This window comes from Helianthus annuus, chromosome 17 (genome assembly GCF_002127325.2).
Source record: "Helianthus annuus cultivar XRQ/B chromosome 17, HanXRQr2.0-SUNRISE, whole genome shotgun sequence".
In the NCBI taxonomy this organism is placed as follows: Eukaryota; Viridiplantae; Streptophyta; class Magnoliopsida; order Asterales; family Asteraceae; genus Helianthus; species Helianthus annuus.
Window position 1 is genome coordinate 55,065,090 of NC_035449.2, and position 23,175 is coordinate 55,088,264.

Sequence of the window (23,175 nt, forward strand, 5' to 3'; positions counted from 1 at the left end):
ACTGATATCATACGTTAAATAAAAATATTTTAAATACTTGAGACTGATCAAAATCTCAGATTTCCTTAAACAACCCAAGTATTGTCAAATACCGACTTTTATGCGAAATAGGCGCATAGTATGGTTTAAAACCATATTTAGCACCTAAGACTTGTTACCTACTGATTTTAAAAATGTAACGACCAAAATTCCTAATACGAAAGTAATATTATCATGCTATTATTATAATAAAATTCGGGTATGACCCGTTCGTAATAAGAGCAATTCCCTGTCCGACAACTTATAAGAACTTAAATACGACACAGCGGAAGAATATGAACCCAAAAATTTGTTCTTAATTAGACATATCTATCACATGAAGTTTCGAGTACGAAATGCCATATAATCATTAAAACGGATTTACAGCTTTTTATAACAGTAATGCTTCAAGACCTATATGAGTCAGACTATGTGACCTTTCTACCCCGTACAATCCTTGATCTCAACTCGAACTAAGCCCACGTCATTTCGATAATGGTAGCGGAAACACGAGCGATACCTGTGGACACCACGTACGACCAAACCATTAGTCTTTAACACACCATACAACTTTAAACAATATAATAGAAACTTGTAAAGCATTCTATAAAGTTATCGTGGAATGTTCCAAGCACTTTCTTAAATACACTTATCCATATCCGGTTTCAATCCTTCATGAAGCCGACATGCTCGTACCTGCATTCATTCCAACTCAAGGCACATCATTAGTAACCATAGATATCCAAACACCTTGATAACTTTTATGCATATATCTCAAGCATCAAACATTCAATCACACATGCATTCACACTACATACTCAGCAGTATAAATACATACATATATATAAATATACATAGTACCTCCATACTACATTCGTCATTCGTTTCATGCCATTCCATATGTTACATTCGACTTTTATAATTTACTTTCTATCATAACCACTAATTATGATTAGATATATCTTATTAGGCCTTATATGAACCCTATATAAACATTGAAGTGGCTTTCGGAAAGTACTTTTGGCTAAAACATGAAAAAAACTTAAAAATTTGGCGGACCAGCTTTGCACAACCCGTCGGCGACGGCTAATGGTCCGTCGGCGACGGGCCTCAGAATGTGGCGTCGGCCGCTTGTTCCCGTAAGCAGGAGAATAGGGCGTCGGCCCTGGGGTGGCATCGGCGACGGGCATCCGGTCGTCGGCGACGGCCTGCCGTTTGTGCGTTCGCTGCTGAATTTAATTTTTGGTGTTTTAATTCTTTTTCGGGTCCGTTTCCAGCCGCACGGTCCCTATAACTCATCATTTTGCCCTCCATAATTACCCCTTCACATACTTAACTTTACCTTATATCACATGCACATTACACATACTTGCATTTACCAAAAACTTAAATTGTTACACATACTAACTTTCATGTCTACAATTTCTACTTTTTGGCTATTGGGATCGATTATACTTGCACCACGAACGTTCCAAACGTATAGTAACATCCTTACAAGGTCCCAAATCATACCAACACTTTCCCCATGTCTTAATGGTCGAAACCTTACCTTACCCCACTTCCTAATTTTGACCCGTTTGATCTTTACTACATAATTTCCGACTTAGTTAACACTTTTGACCCATTGCCACAAAACTAAACTTAGTTTTTCATTTGATCTTACATTCCTGCATACCTCACTATTCATAACATATGACAAAATGAACAAATCTTTTGAATACTAAAAAGAGGTTCGGAACTTACTTATACTTCATTACGTTATAACATCATGACCTCATTTGACCCATTCGATCTACTTTGCGAGAACCATCGTTTTCATTCAACCAACTCCATATTTGACTTCGCATCATACTCAATTATCTAGAAAGATACCCTATTTAAACAAGCTAAGAACTGAAGTCGGAATCACTTACCTCAAGCGTCTGTATTCGTGTTTGTTTCCTTGCATCTTCTTGACCTGTAGCCTTCCGCGTTTGAGTCCATGCTAATGTGATTCCTATCCTTTCATTCTATCATATGCATAACATAGTTAGCATGCATATTCATTCATAATACTTTCATATCGAATCCTTAGTTACGTTGGCATTTATTAGTCAATCATTAATACGCATAAGCCATGAACCGGTAATCACATTATTGAACATCAACGAATTCCAATACGTCATCATACATAAGACATAATCTGACTAAAACATGTCGTATGATCCCCTAAATCTTACATTTGTGTCAAAATTCCTAACCATGCTATGTATACATTGTTGACTTTTAAAAAGTCAACCTTCTTAGCATATGACTTCCATCTTATAAACACACACTCATATCGATACGGTAGACCATAATAACAACGTCATGCACATTTCATAATCATGTTGTGTAGTACATACGACTACACGATCACCTAGTTATATGCACATATAAACACATAGTCGATTCTACACATACTAATACCTTCACGATCCTACAATCAACGTCTACATTGAAAGTTATTCAATTTAACATAATTCTACCATCTTTACTTGCTAGTAAGTCCACACATTTCATAATTAGTACTTGGTCATTTACTAATCATAATCAAGCAAATAATCCTATGTATGGTGTGCATCACACCTTCAAAGCATATAGTACAACTACTAATGCACATTTCTACACAATCATGAAATAAACAAGATTACCCACATGAGTTCAATCAGTTACACCTTCCTCATATAAGTTTAATAACAATTATATCATTATCACATTTTATACCTATTCACCAAGTTCTTTCATACAAATTCACCTCCTAACTTCACTTAGACATTTCCTCGAACACTTGATGTGCGTACTATTCTCTAAGCACATTGTACAAGTATCTTTTGCCTACCTTTCTAGTTCATAACATCAAGAATTATAAACATTTCTCTGGTCACGGATTGCACATGCAATGCCATTTGACCATCCATACACCCTCAACTTCCTTATTTTCGTACAAGAATTTCATTATAAACAGTTCAGTTTCAAAACTATAGTTCCCGACCTCTGATAGGAATTTCCTTTGGAGGTATCAAAGACTCATATGCCAGAAAGCTACAGTCAAAATTTCAGCTCAATCCAACGGTCGGATCATCGGGAAAATCGATTCTAAGGGGCTGTGTTTTTATAAAAACGCAAACACGAGCTGCTTTGCAAACGAGTTTAAATCTCGAGTTTAACAGCTCTATTTTACATTTCCACCGTTCAAAGTGACGATATATATGTTATAAAACTTGTATACAAAAATCAAGATGATCCAACGGTTAGATTTCGCAGATTGTCCGATTCTTTGTAACTGGGTTATAGAATCACATTCTGGGCAGATTTGATTTATACAATTTTAACAACTTTAAACAGTGATTTAGGGAAATCGGAGCTTACCATTGCGTTCGTAGCATCGATAATTGGTTCCAGGTTGAATCTCACAAGTCCGATCACCTCCGGCCACCACCGGCCACCGCGAATCGCCGCCACCGGCCACCCCTCTTTCTCTAGTTCTCTCTCTCTCTTATTTCTCTCTCTAACTTGAGAGAGAATTCTGCCCAAAATGAGCCAAAAAGGGGCTTTATACATTAGACTTTGGCTATTTACATAATACTCCCCTCATGTTTGATTTTTATAACAACGGCCCTTCAAATTCGAGCGAGTCACAATATGAGGTAGCCGTATCTCCCGGAACCAAACCCATCATATTTATCGACATATATTACCAGAATACATTCCATTACAAAAGGTTGCTACCCAACAAGTTATTTTCCCTCATTAATAATTCCCAACGAATTATAAAATAATATTTTATAACTACATCTAAAATGGGATGTTAGCTTAGTATTTATTTCATGATATACTCATATGGAAATGAGTTACTCGAATTTAAAATTCGAGTTTTGGGGTATTACAAGTCTACCCCCCATAAAAGAGGTTTCGTCCCCGAAACATTGTTCATTTCCACTAACAATAACTACCTTTCTTTCTTGTCAATTCAAGCATGCATTCAATTTCATCACTTTATGCTTTAGTACTCCTCACGTATACTTGTCCTTTCCATTAAAACTTAGGTATTCCACCCGGGTCGTAACCCGTCATTCACCTTGACTCGCTAGAGTCGAGTATTAACATATTTCACGCCTGTAATTCATCCAAGGTTTATTTCTTATTAGCTAAAACTTCTTACCACATCATCCATTTTCGATGTCTTATACTTACTTAATGGACCAAACTGCTCTATCCATTCTTTTATTTCTTCTTTTATTATTAACAATTCATCTTCTTTCGGCTTTTCAAAAGTCAAACTACAATCACTTTCTTATCTACATTTTATCACTTGGTTTACTACTTATCATTATATTTTGTTTGACCATCAAAAGTCTAATTTGTAAATACGGTCTTACATTTGCCTATCAATTATTCTATTCTGACTCATCCATCTCTAGTCGAGTCATAAGCTCATATTAAATGCATAACTTTTATACATACCTGACGCGAGTCAAAATCCTTTGACTAGTTATCCATACCTTGCTTGACTATTTCCCTCCGGTTTGTAACATTACATTACCGTACATCATGCTCACCTACAATTAAATAACTTAACCATTTCAAACCTTAATACCGGGATCAAATGGTGCTCACCATTTGACCCGTATAACTCATTTATCCTTGCATACAATACATGAACGTGATTATATTCATATATTTACATATCTTTTACTATATATAATGGATATTAGAGAGAGAAAGTTGATAAGTTGAAATTTAAGAGTTTTTGGATCAACATGGTGTGCAAAGTACAAACAACAAGCTTCCGAAATGTATCCCGCTCAAATCCGTCTCTCTGACTCAAGAATTCCCTTCAAATTTTTTTGAATTGCCAAATGTCTGATGTTGCAGTACCTTTTTCTTGGCTGCCAGCTTTACTTTTCTATCATTTCAAATTCAAACACAAAAATAATCTGATATCTCCCACCATAATTCACTCCCCCCTTCTCTCTCTACAAAACCCAGTTGTCTCTACAAACGTTCATCATTCTATTCAAATGTAGGGGGTCTCGAAGACGATGACAGAGGGCTTGGTTGGTTGCCATATTGGTGTAACAAGATGACAGTGAGGAATTTCAGCTGAGCCAAACTTCCGGCGACCTAGACTAGGGTTCCAATCAACTTCCGGTGAGTCCTACTCCTCATGTATATTTCGTTTTAGGTTAGATTGGCCCACGAGTACTGATTTGGTGAAGGTTGTTAATCCAGTGAGCAGTTAGGGATTTTGGCGAGGAGATTAGGGTTCCGGCGAAACCCTTTCACTACATGTTGTCACCTCTGTCGACAATGGTATTTTGCCCGTATCTTTTCGGTTGTACACCTTATTTATATCATTTGGTAGCTATTTTTTTTATGTTATAGAACTAATTGAAGACCTGCAGTGGTGAAAGTTCTTAGACTGGATGGTTTGTATATGATTTACAGATCTTTGTGGAATGCAGGAGATGGGGGTTGTCACCAGGTACATTCCACATTTGGGCTTTAGTCTATATAACCTTCATTTACTTATTTATTTACTTATTATTATTTAGGAGAGGATAAAAAGGATCTATTGCTGATGCATTTGTGAATTTTAAGGCACTTATATAATGCAGAAGTTCTAAGGCGCGTATTAGCAGCATAAAGGAATCTATTGCTGATGCATTTGTGAGTTTTTTTGTTGCTAAATTTCAAACATTTCAATCATATTGATTCATATGGCTCAAAGTTTAACCAGATTTAGCTAAATATTGAGGAGATGAGTTGCATATATGTTTGTGAATTTTTTAGTTAAATGTCTAAAACTGAAACAGTTAATGAAAGGATCATCTTTTGTGTACTTTATAAAGAAGGGCTGTTCTGAATACTAATTATGTTATCTATAATAATTAATATGAACAAAGAACAATATGTTTGGAGGTCCACCCTACCCAAACCATTTGAACCCCTTATTTTTTACTCTTTTGATCCTTTTGCACGGAGGGAAAATCCTCACAGGTGGTACAGTTATAAAGTCCAAAGGAAACTTCGTACAACCCTCATTAATTGAGTTCTCACTGAGTGCCAACGTTGTGAAAGAACTTCTTGGTCCTGTCCTATATGTGCTGAAACTCACAGAACTATATATGCTGAAACTCAGTCAGTTATGAAACTCATAGCCAGTCAATAATGGAATCCGATCTCTACCGGGGTTAACCTGGTGGGGTCTTTTATTCCGATAGCTGGTTTTCTTATTTGTAATTTTGTTTCTTTGTACTTTGGGAGTCTAGCTACTGTCCAGGCTCTTTGTTTCTAATGATAATTTGCTTTGACTGTTCTAAAAAATACACATTCGATAATGTGTGCCCAAACTCATTAATACGAACCAATTGGGATTTGTTTTTTCTCCTTTGAATTTATGCTTAAAGTCTGCTTTTTGTGTGTAGAAGCTTCACAAATTAGGCTAGCTAAACAAATCATGTGAGTTGGGCTTAACTTGTGGGATTGTCCCAAATATGATTTAATATCACTTTTACATGTGATTACTCTCTCTCATAGATTTCATGGCTGGAAATGAACAGTTTGGTCTTCAAAGGGAAGAAGACATCGATCGATAGAGTGATAGAGTGCTGAGAAACATTATTTCTTCTCTGTTCAACTGGATTTCTCGTAGGACCAATCATATGGAAACTTGCTGGAACTCTTGGTCCTCGAATCTCCTTTGTAACTTGTAATATGCCATAGTTGTTCTTTGTTTTGTTCGTTTGTATCCAACAGCTCTTTGCTGGAGGCGTTTCTTTCGCCTTGTTTTAATGATATCCCCCCCCCCAAAAAAAAAATTAAATAAAAAAATAAGATTACTCTCTCTCTCATAAGTTCCCCCTTTACTCAAGAAAGAAAGAAAGAAGAAAAAAAAGCCATAAACATTTGCAAAGATGGAACATGTTTAGACATCTTGAATTACTATTATTTGTTTTCTTTTCAAAATGAAGCCTAAATAGGACGATGGTGATCACAAATAGCTGATACTTGATACACCAAATTATGCATAGGAGTAGAGACCAGATGTGAGGCAAAGTGGGACTTTGGGTAGTTCATGTAGGTTAGGTAATGAGTTTGAATAAAACGGGTATAGGAGTAGGGACGACGTGAGAAGTTGGGTGGGTTATACAGTTTGTGCTCAGAAGTAGATGCTAACCCGCATTCACATATTTATATGGTCATATATATTATAAAACCAAAGCATATGTTAACACACGTCGCGAAAGTGATAACCCACATTAAAGAGAACTTTAGTTGCGATTGTAGTTTAATCTAAAACTAATTAGTTCATTTAAAGATGTCATGTATTGAATATGGACAAAACAGACCCAATTACATCTAGCCTACTTCCGTGATGACTAATTACGTTGTACTGAGTTTATTATTATTTTTTATTCACTATCAATAGAAATTATTATAAATAAAAGGTAAGACATGGTCCCTTTATCAAATCTATCATTAACAAAATACGAAACTTATTTATTTTTCTCTTGTGTAAATTAGGAATCTGCTATGGACGAAACAAGGAAGAATTCAGAAGAAATGTTAGGTATCAATTTAATATCTTACTAAGGGTGGGAGTTGGTTACAAAGTCCATTTTTTCTACAAAATGTAAAAAGTCATAAAACGCCATAACATTAACCATAAAACACTATCAAAACCCACAAATAACAAAGGAAAGATTACAAAAATGCCATATTTGTGGGTTTTATGTTGTGTTTTGGATGATAAGGCTTTGATTATCGAATTAATAATATTAGTGTGTTTTATGTTGATTATCATGTTGTGTTTTATATTCATAGATCTATGATGGTTTGTTTGAAGTTTTTATTGACTTGTGTTTTAGTGATCCTCATTCTGTTATTTATGTGTTTTAAGTGTGTTTTATGGCTGAAATTATAGTGTTTTATGACTTTGTACACTTTGTAGGAAAAATAGACTTTGTAGCCTAACCCCACCCTCTTACTAAATATATATGAGAAGAATTATAAGCTAAAAGAAATTGTCGCCCCCGCTGCATCGCGCGGGTTTCCTACTAGTATATATATATATATATTTATATATAAGTTTAAGACATAACTTGGATAATATTCGCTTTTAAAGAATATTTACTTGCTTAGCCTGCAATTACTTTCATATTCAAATCTTTTCATTTCTTATCGTTCATTATGTTTCGAACCCGTCCCGCGGTTTATAAAATCTCATTCCTACTTTTATTCTTTCTTCGTTTTGAATCCGTCTCACGGATTCTAACATATCATTCATGCTTTCATTCCTTTCATGCTTCGAATCCGTCTTGCGGATTCTAACACATCATTCATGCTTTCATCCCTTCATGCTTCGAATCCGTCTCGCGGATTCAAGCACATCATTAATGCTTTCATTCCTTTCATGCTTCGAATCCATCTCGCGGATTCTAACATATCATTCATACTTTCATTCCTGAAAGTCTTACATTCCTCTTCACCCCCACGTCCCCTTACTACCTAGTTCTAGCTGACATACCTGTAACAATTATCATGGTCTCACGAACGTCATATGTTTCTTGTGTACTGGCCAGGTACACAATCCGCATACTAGTTTCGTGTCTTCGTGTAATCGCCACCTTATGTCTGAAGAATTAAGTTTCGGCACGTGTTACATTTTCAAAACTTCATTATCATTCCATTATTACATTTCTCTTAAAAGTTTTTTTTTTCTTTCACTTGCTAAATTTTACCATTACATGTACTTACACATATTAAATATACGTACCTGGAATCAATTTATCTTACTACGTGCCTTGGTGTTGGTCCAAGACTGTACTCACGGATCATCCTCTCCAATAACTATGCTTACCCTTCACATAACATACTGTTAGTTTTTCTTAATATACATGCTTAAATACACACCTACATTAGCTTCTACCTTTAAATTTTCACCGAGTCTTGGATTGTACGGGTCCCTTTTCACAAGAGCACTCTGGTTTGAGTTCAAGTATTTACCTCCACATACTTGATTTCCCGCAAACCATGGCTCTGATACCAACTTGTAACGACCAAAATTCCTAATACGAAAGTAATATTATCATGCTATTATTATAATAAAATTCAGGCATGACCCGTTCGTAATAAGAGCAATTCCCTGTCCGACCAACTTATAAGAACTTAAATACAACACAGCGGAAGAATATGAACCCAAAAATTTGTTCTTAATTAGACATATCTATCACATGAAGGTTCGAGTACGAAATGCCATATAATCATTAAAACGGATTTACAGCTTTTTATAACAGTAATGCTTAAAGACCTATATGAGTCAGACTATGTGACCTTTCTACCCCGTACAATCCTTGATCTCAACTCGAACTAAGCCCACGTCATTTCGATAATGGTAGCGGAAACACGAGCGATACCTGTGGACACCACGTACGACCAAACCATTAGTCTTTAACACACCATACAACTTTAAACAATATAATAGAAATTTGTAAAGCATTCTATAAAGTTATCGTGGAATGTTCCAAGCACTTTCTTAAATACACTTATCCATATCCGGTTTCAATCCTTCATGAAGCCGACATGCTCGTACCTGCATTCATTCCAACTCAAGGCACATCATTAGTAACCATAGATATCCAAACACCTTGATAACTTTTATGCATATATCTCAAGCATCGAACATTCAATCACACATGCATTCACACTACATACTCAGCAGTATAAATACATACATATATATAAATATACATAGTACCTCCATACTACATTCGTCATTCGTTTCATGCCATTCCATATGTTACATTCGACTTTTATAATTTACTTTCTATCATAACCACTAATTATGATTAGATATATCTTATTAGGCCTTATATGGACCCTACATAAACATTGAAGTGGCTTTCGGAAAGTACTTTTGGCTAAAACATGAAAAAAAACTTAAAAATTTGGCGGACCAGCTTTGCACAACCCGTCGGCGACGGGCCTCAGAATGTGGCGTCGGCCGCTTGTTCCCGTAAGCAGGAGAATAGGGTATCGGCCCTAGGGTGGCGTCGGCGACGGGCATCCGGCCGTCGGCGACGGCCTGCCGTTTTGCGTTCGCTGCTGAATTTAATTTTTGGTGTTTTAATTCTTTTTCGGGTCCGTTTCCAGCCGCACGGTCCCTATAACTCATCATTTTGCCTTCCATAATTACCCCTTCACATACTTAACTTATCCTTATATCACAAGCACATTACACATACTTGCATTTACCAAAAACTTAAATTGTTACACATACTAACTTTCATGTCTACAATTTCTACTTTTTGGCTATTGGGATCGATTATACTTGCACCACGAACGTTCCAAACGTATAGTAACATCCTTACAAGGTCCCAAATCATACCAACACTTTCCCCATGTCTTAATGGTCGAAACCTTACCTTACCCCACTTCCTAATTTTGGTTGAAATAACCAAAATACCCTTACGGGGCTTAAATTGGTTTTAAATTCGTTTTGGGCATAATGGAAGATATTCTACTGATATCACAACATATCTTATGCATAAAAACATAAGGGACTTGTACATGACTCATTTGGTTACCCGTTATGCATACACGCGTTCGGTATGGTTTATGTTACTAGTTTGCATAAATTAACCGAAACGGGTCAAACCTTATCATTTTTACTTCAAAATCCAGAATGTGTTTAGTTTACCCATTATATACAAGTCTTCTTACTTGTCAGGTCTAAATCACATTCCAATCCGGTCACCGCTTAATCTTGCGTTTTGTACCGTAAACCTTTCCTTTAAAACTAACCGGTCAAAGTTACAACTTAAATAAGACCCGTTAGGAATCTAATAGGTTATTAAAACCTTCGTTCCAGATTAGGAGCCCAGTAAAAGCTCCCTGTACTTGCTGAATTGAAAATACGACTGAGAATAAAGGTTTGGGATACGGTAAATTTTTACCGCTTGGCCGGGTATTGAATATTTAATCGATTAGTGGTTAAATCATTGAGATAACCTGTTTTAATCTGTTTTGTTTGATACAAAGCCTTTGGGGGGTTAATGACCGTGTCCTGGATATCCTCGGCTCATTCATTAGAAATGGCCACGACTTAATCACGGGGTGTAGGCATAAACCTGACAGTTGCGTAAGTAAAACGGTCTCTCACTCGTGAGGAAACTTCTTGTGGGCCTATACTAGTGGTATGTCTATTAATCTTGTCCTGACTCTTCTAACCGGGTCCTGAACGGACGATAAACATATAAATCTGTATACAAGAGTATTTCAAATAATTATCTCAAGTTATAAATGTTAGGTCCGCTTTTCCATAAAAATACTAGTTTACTTAAAACTAAATAAACTAAAGACATCAAAACACCAAATTTGATACATAATGAAATTCTTACAAAAATTGGGCATGACCCGTTCGTACAACGAACGTGCCCCCTGTTTTTAACACAATAAACTGACGACAATCTACGACCCATTTAAACTTTAAACTTCCTAAAACGAAGACAACAAGTTTTTATGTGTAGGACTTCTAACAAGATCAAACAAAGTAACAAGACAAGGACCCAAAAAGTGTGCATATAAGCTAGCGGAAGCGCTTGGTATAATAAGGCATGAACACGTGCTCGCTCCATATCTCCAAATCGCCTATAGTGGAGTTTTACCTACATTAACAATCAAAATTTTAAAAGGTTAGTTATCACTAGTTAAATCATAATCCTTTCGTTTTAGCTCCATCCATACAACAACATTCATCCTTTTACGCATTCGACTACCCAAATAGTTGGGTTAGGCATAAACACTCTCATTGAGAGTTAAGCATACACATTCGACCCGTTTAATTGGGTTTGGCATAAACACTCTCATTGAGAGTTAAGCATACACATTCAACCCGTTTAATTGGGTTTGGCATAAACACTCTCATTGAGAGTTAAGCATACACATTCGACCCGTTTAATTGGGTTTGGCATTCACCTCTACTTGACACGATTTAATTTAAATCGGTCGAAATATATATATATATATATATATATATATATATATATATATATATATATATATATATGTATATATATATATATATAGGTTCAAATGAAAACCACTAGTTATTGTGAAAACTCGAAAACTAATTAAAAAAAGCCAAAAAAACATACAAAAGAATTTTTTTTTAATTTTTTTTTGCAATCAAAATTTCGCAGGTTTTTTAATATAAAAAAAATTTTCAAAAAAAAAAAAAAAAATTTTTGTGTAGTGCACATGTGTAATACTGCACATATGTATGTGTACTACACATGTGTATTATTACACATGTGCACTACACAATTTTTTTTTTTTTTTGAAAAAAAGTTTTTTTTATATATAAAAACTAGCGATTTTTATAAAAAAAATGGAAAAAATTTTTTTTTTTTTGTGTGTTTTTAAGGCTTTTTTTAGATAGCTTTCGAGTTTTCACAATAAAAGTGGTTTTCATTTGAACCATCCCCTATATATATATATATATAGCTTAAAACTTTCGTTAGCATACCTAAATCCACAAAGGATTTGTTATTTACTTACTATTTGCCACGATTGTCATACAAGGATAGTTCTACATCAAGTTAAGTAAAAAGAGAATTTAACAAAGATTTGTATGCAACGGAACATACCTCGGTCTTGTGATCCTTCCGCTTTCTTAGAATTCGAACTTTCTTCCTTCACGCCTATAACAACACATTCAACCCTTCATTTAGTACCCACATTCCATTCCATTATGTTCCAATTTACACATAATTATCCTATCAAGCATTTCATCGAGCACCTAGTGTGCGTTACATTAATAAAGCATAGTGTACAACATGTAAAGCATAACTCACAAATTCATCTTATGTGCCATCAATAATCTATCTAATTCTCACAATTCCTTTAATCCACCTCAATTTATCTAGCAATTCGGGTACTACAAGCTGAATTATATATCAAATCACATATATTCATAATCCCTATAATCTCCATATTCATAACAAATTTTCACAAAGTGGGTTTATAGAGGCTGTTAGTACACGAATGTCTATCGCCTTCGTCAATCTAAGCAGTAGCAAGAAACCGAAGAAACCAAGACTTTGTAAATGTCATATCTAGTTAAAAGGCAAGGTGGCAAACTTGTAATTAATGAGAACTTTCATTAAAATGCCTTGACCTATAAATAGGGGATTATGTCATTAGTTAGATGAGATTTTGGTGAAATAGAATATTTGGAGGAAGACTTCTAGAGAGAGAAAGTCGTTGTAATCGTGATTCGTGTACCAGAATTGTCATATTTCTCAGTGAAATCACGTTAGTAGTACGTTATTGTGTGTTCGGTCACGCACGTTCACGGATTCCGCACGTGAAACGTACCTTACGCAATCGAACTGCGTAAAAACCGGTCCTACAATTGGTATCAGAGCTCAGGAGGAGGTTCTCTGCAGAAAATAGCCGGTTTTCGTCACTTTTTCTTACTTCTACACTTTCTTTTATTGATTCGGGAAGATTTCACGGTCAAATTTCACTCAAATTTTCACAGATCGTGCGTAATACTACAGAGACAAACCCTTGAAAGTTTGGGGCAAAAATTCAAAGAAAAATGATGTCCGATTGGCGGTTCGCTTATTTGGTCGGATAGAGATTCGAACGGTCCACTTATTTGGACATTCGGTCCGCTTATTTGATTCATCCGGTCCGCTCATACGACTGATCCGCTCCAAAGGAATTCATCAGGTTCGCTCATTCGAACGGTCCGCTTTTCTGGTCGGTCCGCTCCAAAAGTCTTCAACCGGTTCGCTTTTTAGTCACAAGATCAGGTTCGCTCCAACGATCCAGCAGATTCATTCGAAAGGTTTTGATCAGGTCCGCTTTTGTGTCCGATTGACTATTTGATCCGCTTTTCTGTCATCCTGGTTCGCTTATCAGTCAACAAACACGTGTCGGGTTTTTGTGAAAAATGGCAATGATGTTTGATGAACAGGAGAACTATTATTTCGAAAGATTTAATGATTGGCATCACGGATCTCTAGATGAGGGTTATAGAAAAGTGAGCAAAGATGGATGGGCAAAAAGGTTTAAATATTTTGTGTGTCTGAAAGACAAAACGTTGGAAGATCTTAAAGACCGATATGGTGTCTTACTGAATTATTTGAAAGATCATGAGATATATCCGTCAAATGCTGAGAAATTAGAGAAGTTTGCAGATGCATTACCGATAGAATGGGATGAATGTTTGAAAAATTTAAGGGAGGACTCAAATTTTTCAAAACTACCTCTAAATCAATTCATCAGCAAACTTAAAGCTCATGAAATTGAAACCAGAAAGAAAAAGAAAGAAATGATCAAGGTTTTGGAGAATAATGTACTAGATCTGAGTTCAGATGTGATTGAAGAGATGCACAAAAGGGTTGCTAAATGTATCAAGGCAAAATATGTGCTGAAATACGATTTCAAACGAGGTTGTTATATTGATAATAATGGAAATCCTCTTGATTTCGTTAAAATTTTTTGTGCAGGTACATTCATAGCAAAGGAAGAAGAAGCTCCAAAAGCTGAAGAATCGGTGGAGAATGAAACAATGTGCTCAAAATGCGATAATGTCAAGACTGATAATGACAAACTTGTGAAAGACATGGCAAGTCTGGCATCTGAAGTAAAAAAGTTGAAAGACAAGAAGCACACTGCTGAAAACCAGATTATTTGGTTACATGAAAATTGTGAGAAACTAAAAGCAGAAAATGACAAACTGTTAAATGATTTTAACAGTGTAGCACTGAAAAAACAAGAATTTGAAGAGCAAATGAAAATTCTTGAAGATGGGAGAAATGTGTTCAGTAAAAACAACATTGAAAAACAGAAAATGATAAATTCCCATCTTCAGAAAATTATTAAACTTGAAAAAGAAGGTGAATGTGCTCAAATGAAAATCAAGAAGTTGGAAAAAGAGCTTGAAAGCAAACAGAAATCTTCAGAAGATTTGGATTTCTGGATTAAACTTGAAAACAAGAATTTGAAAGCGAATGAATCAAAATTTCAGGAACAGATAAAAGTTTTGATGAATGATAAATCTGTTCTTGAAAATTTGAAAAATGATAATGAGAAGACAATCAAGTCTCATTTTGGGAGAATATCTCAGCTTGAAAGTGAAGCTGAGAATTCGAGGAACAAAATTGATGAACTTGAGAAGAAATTGACAGGTTTTGTGACTAAATCAGACAGTTTGAATTTTCCCTGTCTAAAACCAATCAATTCTATTCTAATAAGTGACGTTGTCACAAACTTTGACAATGTCAAAGTTAAAGATTATGGTGAAAAATTTGATGATAAAAAGGAAAAGTTTCAGAAAACTGTGTTGCAATCGACTGAAAAGGGTGAATGCTCAAAGCAAAAACCTTTGAAGAAGAAAGCGGAACAGAAACAAAAAATTAAAAATGAGAAAATTGTTCAAAAAGATAATAAAAGCTCATCAGATCGATCATCCAATCAAAATGAAAAATTACAAAAAGTAAAAAATGAAAATTCAAAAAATGTTGGTAATAAGTGGTGCAGGTCGGACCACAGTGCTTCCAAGGCAAATCCAGAAAATTTGAGGAAAGAATATCACCAAGCCAAACAATGCTTTGATCTGAGCGTTTGGACTCAAAATGGTGATTGGTACGATAACAGAGTGTGTTACAGCTGTGGATATCACGGACACATTGCTGTTAACTGCCATTATTGGAGTTATGAGACCAGGAGGTGCTATAATTGCAATATCAAAGGTCACATTGCCAGAGATTGCCCAAGAAGATCGAATGACAGATTGAGGGACAATTCTCAGAAAATGGCAATGAAGAAACCAGTCGTTGTCAAGCCCAAAGAATTGAAAGTTTCGAGCCAAAATGTCAAAGAACAGAAGGTCAAAAAACCTAAAGTTCAAGAAACAAAAGTGAAGCTTTCTCAGGGGCAGAAAGATCGACTGAGGAAAAAGAGAAAGAAAGCGAGAGAATATCTCGAAAAGATTTTGTCCTCGGATTCACGGGACAAAAAGAATAAAAGTTCTGATGAATCTACTCCCTCAGCTGTAAAGACAAGCAAAAAGAATTCATCAGATACAAATCTGGGGACAAAAGAGGAGAAGAAGAAGGAAAAGGTCGGCGATGAATCTAACATGCCGAAGTCAGACAAGCCACCTTCAGGCGATGAATCTGGCTTATCAAAGTCAGACAAGCCACATTCAGGCAATGATTCTGGTTCGTCAAAACCAGAAGAGCCGGTTATTAAGGTAAAATCTGAGAATTCAGGTTTAACAATGGATTATACAAACTTTCCACCATTGTTGAACAAGAATTCAAAATCACCCAAGGACAGCCAGGCTTGGGTGAAACTTTTCAAATGAAAAACCTGACTTGCCGGAGTTCCCAGGTTGGTAAGCGTGGAACATGAATCGGCACATTTCTTGAGAAATTTCACTCTGGTGATTTTTCGTCTTTCAAAAGATAAACCAGGGACATTAAGTTGTACTTGATTCATCTTTCCTACAAGTGTTAACCTGAAAAACAATGTGATGAAACCCCGAGTTTATGAAATGACACACAAAACTAATTTTCCGGAAAAACCATTTTGATTAAAACAAACTTAAGTGTTTTGAAATCATAATGGGAAAATAGTTTGTTGTGAGGGGGAGTTCTGGTTGTTTACGCCAAGTGGATGGCGAATTGAAGCGATTCGATATCATGTTGTCAAGTTTGTACAGTTTATTGTTTTCAAATTTTCTCAGAAAATCAAAATTGAAATATATTTTGATTTTAGGGGGAGAAAATTTTTAAAAAAATTAGAAAATTTGAAAATGTCAAAAACATCAATAAAAATTTAAAAATGAGTTTTGTTGTGAAAAAGAGGAAATGATCGTAAATCAGTGGACTATCACAGCACGCTAAAGAAATGTAATGTCAAATGTAATAAACGGTCTCACTGATGATGTGACGATAGGTTTTTGTACATTTAGTAGATTTATTCGGGATATAAACCTAAAATTTCAAACTTGTGAAATTCGTGGGGAACACTACTTGGATATATAGGTAACCCCTGAAATCTCGTTTGAAAGGTCTCGTATTCTGATATACTAGGTGTTTATACTCTATGATGTCTGGGGTATTATTCCGGGACTTCTGCTGAACGGTAGTTCTGACCTAGTCCTTGGCTAATACTTTCCGCAAAATGCTTGAAACATAGCATAAAGCCCTCAGCTGATTAGACAATAAAATTGATAATCATCTGTTGTAGCTGAAAAGATCCTCTAAAGGGGACACACTGCTAAGTCGAAGCTGATATCTCTCTGCTGAACAGAAGTTCTGACCTGAGATCCCTCAGTTCTCGCATTTAACCCCTAATTTATGTACAGATATCATTGTAGTTTTCTTGCCTGTAAGACTGAATATTGGGATTCTGGATACGGGAGTATATTCAAGAGGTGGGACACATGAATCGAACTAAGTTCATAAAACACTTAAATAGTATCCTGAATAGATTGAAAATTGTATGAAAACTTAAGTGCACAACAATATCGTCAATCAACGTGAATCGTTTAGAACTTAAAACGATTAGAAGCTTAACAGTGCTAGTGGTTTGTCTCAAAAACTGATATGATCCTCTTACACAAACTCACAAAAATATGTTTGCACATATTTCATTTCTGCATTTAATTTCTGTTATTGCATTTATGTTTCTTATTTTGAAAAATCCAAAAAGATTTTCGACAACTGATGTTGAAAAGCTGACATTCAAAATCTCAAAGGCTAAACTTGATGAACAGATGGTTTGGTTAATTGATTTGAAATGTTTAAGATGATACATTAGTTTGAATCAGTAATTGGAATGTTTCAAATTTTAAAAAGGTTTTAAATGTGAAAATTCTCAAATGTTTAGTTGCTTCATTAAGTTGGATCACAATATTGTTTGTTTGTAACAGAGAGGTTGAGATATGCAGGTTTCTGAGTTTGTCTCTACGGAAAGCCAGGTGTCGATCCCAAAAGCACGGAAGCTTGACGAAAGGGGGAGCCTGAAGATTCTGAAGAAAGAGAGCAACGGAAGCTGAAGATAGATCCACCGGGATTCTGTTCGAGCTAGAGTAATTGAAGACTCTCACTAAAGATTCCGTCAATATTCAAGGGGGAGTTTGTTAGTGCAGTTGTCTGTCGACTACATCTTCGTTCGAGTTTTAGAGAGAGAGAAAGTCAAGTCGCTACGAGTTACGAGATTGACTACCGCAATATCCAAGGGGGAGATTGTTAGTACACGAATGTCTATCGCCTTCGTCAATCTAAGCAGTAGCAAGAAACCGAAGAAACCAAGACTTTGTAAATGTCATATCTAGTTAAAAGGCAAGGTGGCAAACTTGTAATTAATGAGAACTTTCATTAAAATGCTTTGACCTATAAATAGGGGATTATGTCATTAGTTAGATGAGATTTTGGTGAAATAGAAGATTTGGAGGAAGACTTCTACAGAGAGAAAATCTAGAGAGAGAAAGTCGTTGTAATCGTGATTCGTGTACCGGAATTGTCATATTTCTCAATGAAATCACGTTAGTAGTACGTTATTGTGTGTTCGGTCACGCACGTTCACGGATTCCACACGTGAAACGTACGTTACGCAATCGAACGACGTAAAAACCGGTCCTACAGAGGCTTTCTTTCAATTAACCAAAATCAAGCATGATTTCTACTCTAGGGAGTATCCTTAACATCTAAACAACACAAATCACATCACAATTTCATGATTGGGTCGAAACCCTACTTCTAAAATTTATCAAATCCAGAAATTCGACTTACCACTTGATTGGGTATGATTAAATGATCGAGATTTAACCACATGCAACTGATGCACATCAATTTTCCTTGTTAATTTGGTGAATTTTACAAGAACAAAAGGGTAAACCCTTGTTCCCTGCTCCTGCTCGATCCCAAACACGCACAGGGTGTGTGTTTTTTGTGGTTTCAACATAATTAAACCCTCACTAATTATAATTTACATATTACCCCCTTAAGTCTTGTTACATTTGTAACTATTAACCTTAAAACCCCCTTTTTAGTACCATATTACCATTCACCCTTAATCATATTATGTTTATTATTATTTATCATGTTTTTCATTTTTGGGGTGTTACAAGTCTACCCCCCTTAAAGAGGTTTCGTCCCCGAAACCTGGACATATAACAATTTTAAACGTGTGCATACCTAAAAGAAATGGATAGTGCTTCCTCATTTCATTTTCCGCTTCCCATGTGAGTTCTGACCCCTTTTGGTGCTGCCATTGTACCAACACTTGTCGGACAGCCTTGTTGCGGAGCTTCTTCACCTTGACATCTTTAATGGCCATTGGTCTTTCGACATAATTCAACCCCTCGTCTAACTCGATGTCATCGAGAGGTACTAATGCGGTTTCATCCGCAAGACACTTTCTCAATTGCGACACGTGGAAGGTATTGTGAATTCCGTCTAGAGTAGGCGGTAATTCTAATCGATATGCAACCCTTCCAACTCGAGCCAAGATTTTAAACTGCCCGATATACCGAGGGCCTAACTTACCCCGTTTACGAAAGCCGATTATGCCTTTCCATGGCGACACCTTCAATAGAACAAAATCTCCAACTTGAAATTCAATAGGGCGCCTTCTCTTGTCTGCATAAGCTTTTTGTCGACCCTGGGCTGCTTTCAAACGACCTCTAATCAATTCAATCTTTTCATTCGTTATTGCTATTAGATCACTTGGCGCGAGCTCTCTTTGCCCTACTTCACTCCAACATACGGGAGTTCTACATTTCCTCCCGTATAATAGTTCGTAAGGTGCCATTTGAATACCACTATGGTAACTATTATTGTAAGAAAATTCCACTAGTGGTAAATGGTCATCCAAACTTCCCCCAGAATCTAAGGCACACGCTCTCAGCATATCAACAAATGTTTGAATGGTTCTTTCTGACTGGCCGTCTATTTGAGGGTGGTAGGCGGTACTTATGTGCAATTTCGTACCCACACTCTCGTGAAACTTTTGCCAGTAACGAGAAGTAAATCTAGTGTCCCGATCCGAGACAATTGACACGGGCACTCCGTGACGGGATATGATCTCGTTCATATAAATTTCTGCCATCTTCTCGGAAGAGTAAGCTTCTTTGATGGGTAGAAAGTGAGCGTTTTTTGTAAGTCGGTCTACGATTACCCATATTGTATCATGCCCTTTCTTTGTTTTAGGAAGCTTGGTTATCAAGTCCATCGTTAGTTCCTCCCACTTCCATACCGGTATCTCCAAGGGTTGTAGTTTCCCGTATGGCCTTTGATGTTCTGCTTTCACTTGGGAGCATGTTAAGCATTTCGCGACGTATTTGACTATATCACGCTTCATGCCCGGCCACCAATAATCGGTTTTCAAGTCCCGATACATCTTTGTAGCCCCGGGGTGGACCGAATATCGTGACTTATGTGCCTCATCGAGTAAAGCGGCCTTGACTTCGCAGAACCGTGGTATCCAAATTCTGCCGAATCACGTCTTAAGTCCGGTCGAATTCTCTTCTAGTTTATCGATTACACCTTTTAATCATTCTCTCTTTAGGTCTTCCGCTCCAAGCGACTTTATTTGAGATTCACGTATCGTCTCGAGTAATCGTGGTGTAACTATCATCTTCATGGATTTTACCCGAAGGGGAGACGGATACTCTTTTCGGCTTAACGCATCGGCTACCACATTTGCTTTTCCCGGGTGATAAAGGATATCACAATCATAATCTTTGATAAGTTCCAACCATCTCCGCTGCCTCATATTTAGATCTTTCTTCTCAAAGAAGTATTTGAGGCTTTTGTGATCCGAATAAATTGTGCATCTCGTGCCATACAAATAATGTCTCCAAATCTTTAAGGCAAATACTACTGCTGCCAATTCTAGATCGTGGGTTGGGTAGTTCACTTCATGCGGCTTCAATTGTCGTGAAGCATAAGCGATAACCCTTCCCCTTTGCATTAAAACGCAGCCTAAGCCCTGATGCGAAGCGTCAGAATAGACCACCAGGTCTCCAGTCCCATCCGGTAATGTCAAGACCTGGGGGACGTGATAGTTTCTCCTTTAACAACTGAAAGGCCTCGTCCTGTTCTTTACCCCACACAAACTTATCTTTCTTCCTCGTCAGTTTTGTTAATGGTAAGGCTATCTTTGAAAAATCCTGTATGAACCGTCTATAGTATCCCGCGAGGCCCAGAAAACTTCTTATTTCAGTCGGGTTCTTTGGAGAGACCCACTTCATTACGGCATCAATTTTTGACGGATCTACCAAGACGCCCTCTGAGTTGATTACATGCCCCAGAAACTGCACTTCTCTGAGCCAAAAGGCGCATTTTGAAAATTTCGCGTACAGTTTCTCCTTGTGGAGAACTTCGAGTACTTCACGCAAGTGCTTTGCATGCTCAGCTTTGCTTCGCGAATAGACTAAGATATCATCGATAAACACGATTACTGATTTGTCTAACATGGGTTGGCACACTCGGTTCATAAGATCCATAAATGCAGCCGGCGCATTCGATAATCCGAAAGACATGACTAGGAATTCATAATGCCCATATCGGGTTCGGAACGCGGTCTTTGGAATATCTTCTTCCCGTACTCTAACTTGATGGTATCCTGAACGTAGATCTATCTTGGAGAACCAACTCGCCCCTTGTAATTGATCAAAAAGGTCGTCAATTCTAGGTAAAGGGTAGCGGTTCTTTATGGTCAACTTATTTAGTTCCCTATAGTCGATACACATGCGCATCGACCCGTCTTTCTTTTTAACAAATAAGACAGGTGCTCCCCAAGGCGACACACTTGGGCGTATGAAGCCCTTGTCTAGAAGGTCTTGTAATTGTGTCATTAATTCCCACATCTCGGTGGGAGCTAACCTATAGGGAGCCTTCGCAACCGGTTTCGCACCCGGATTCAATTCGATACTAAATTCTACTTCCCGCTCGGGAGGGAGTCCCGGCAATTCCTCCGGAAATACATCCGGAAATTCGTTTACAATTTCGACATCTTCAAGCTTCGGGGAGTCTCGTTGAGTATTTACCACGTAAGCTATATATGCCCTACTCCCATTAAGCACATACTTAATAGCTTGAACGAGAGTACATAACTTCGCTTCCATCTTTCTTTCGCCTTGTATATTTAATCGCCTTCCACTTGGAGTTTGGAGAAGTATAGTTTTGGTTTCACAATTTATCTCCGCGTGGTTTTGAGACATCCAATCCATACCCCCTATTACTTTAAATTCCCCCAAGATCATAGGTATGAGATCAATAACAAACTCCTCATCCTCAATGGTTAATTTGCAATTCTTACATATTTCGTGCGACAAATAATTTTTACTATCTGCTATTTCTACTTCTAAGGGCATCGACATTCGTTCAATCTTAAAGGAAGGATGTTGTACGATTTCACTAGAGATAAACGACATAGTGGCTCCGGTATCAAACAATACATAAACCGGTATGGAGTTTATTAGAAAGATACCTGAGACCACATTCGGCTGGGATTTGGCTTCTTCAGATGTGATTTGAAACATTCTCCCTTTCGCCCTAGAACCCTCTTGCTTCTTATCTTCTTTCTTTGACTCTTGCTGAAGCTTTCGGCATTCCGATTTGATATGCCCCCTTTCGAAACAATTGAAACAAGTCTTCGGGTTGTTCGGGTATTGATAAGACGAATGCCCCTCCTTACCGCATTTGAAGCACCCCTTTTTGCCCAACAAACACTCTCCGGTATGGAGCTTCCCACAAGTCTTGCATGGAGTAATTCCACCTTTCGGCTTACCCTTCTTTCCTTGATCCTAAAACTTCCCCTTTTTAGATGGACTAAAACTCGCACTCCCTTTACTTGGTCTCTTTTCACCTCGCTCTTCTTGCCTTTTAATTTCAATCTCTCTATCCCGTGCTAAATTAATGAGCTCATCGAGGGTTTCACATTTTGAGGGAGTGATGAACTCTCTAATTTCTGCCTTTAACACGCCATAGAAACGATTTATTTTCATTCTTTCGGTTGTTACCAAATCCCCACAGAACTTCATCTTATCCATGAAAGCGTTTGATATTTCGTTTACTGACTCATTTTTCTGTCGAAGGTGCCTGA

The 23,175-nt window shown here is 36.9% G+C and overlaps 2 protein-coding genes and 1 long non-coding RNA gene across 7 annotated transcripts; 1 reads left to right on the forward strand and 2 right to left on the reverse strand.

Annotated features, from left to right (window-relative positions):
* Positions 1-310: 310 nt before the first annotated feature.
* On the reverse strand, positions 311-3,600 carry LOC110924173. Its single transcript, XM_022168211.1, has 3 exons — positions 3,409-3,600; positions 1,932-2,027; positions 311-538 (listed from the first exon to the last, which is right to left on the reverse strand). Exons 1-3 carry the CDS (start codon positions 3,598-3,600, stop codon positions 503-505), a joined length of 324 nt encoding a protein of 107 aa, XP_022023903.1. The 3' UTR covers positions 311-502.
* A 1,172-nt stretch (positions 3,601-4,772) lies between these two features.
* On the forward strand, positions 4,773-6,873 carry LOC110922877. Of its 5 annotated transcripts, none has more exons than XR_004887067.1 (4): positions 4,773-5,190; positions 5,272-5,524; positions 5,595-6,501; positions 6,603-6,873. It is a non-coding gene; the product is annotated as an uncharacterized LOC110922877 (long non-coding RNA). The 5 variants fall into 5 exon arrangements; XR_004887068.1 differs by having other exon boundaries at positions 5,595-5,709; positions 6,468-6,873; XR_004887070.1 differs by having other exon boundaries at positions 5,595-5,709; positions 6,471-6,873.
* Positions 6,874-12,599: 5,726 nt separating this feature from the next.
* On the reverse strand, positions 12,600-19,878 carry LOC110924172. The gene is made up of 3 exons (XM_022168209.1): positions 19,263-19,878; positions 12,690-12,743; positions 12,600-12,631 (listed from the first exon to the last, which is right to left on the reverse strand). Exons 1-3 carry the CDS (start codon positions 19,876-19,878, stop codon positions 12,600-12,602), a joined length of 702 nt encoding a protein of 233 aa, XP_022023901.1.
* Positions 19,879-23,175: the final 3,297 nt, after the last annotated feature.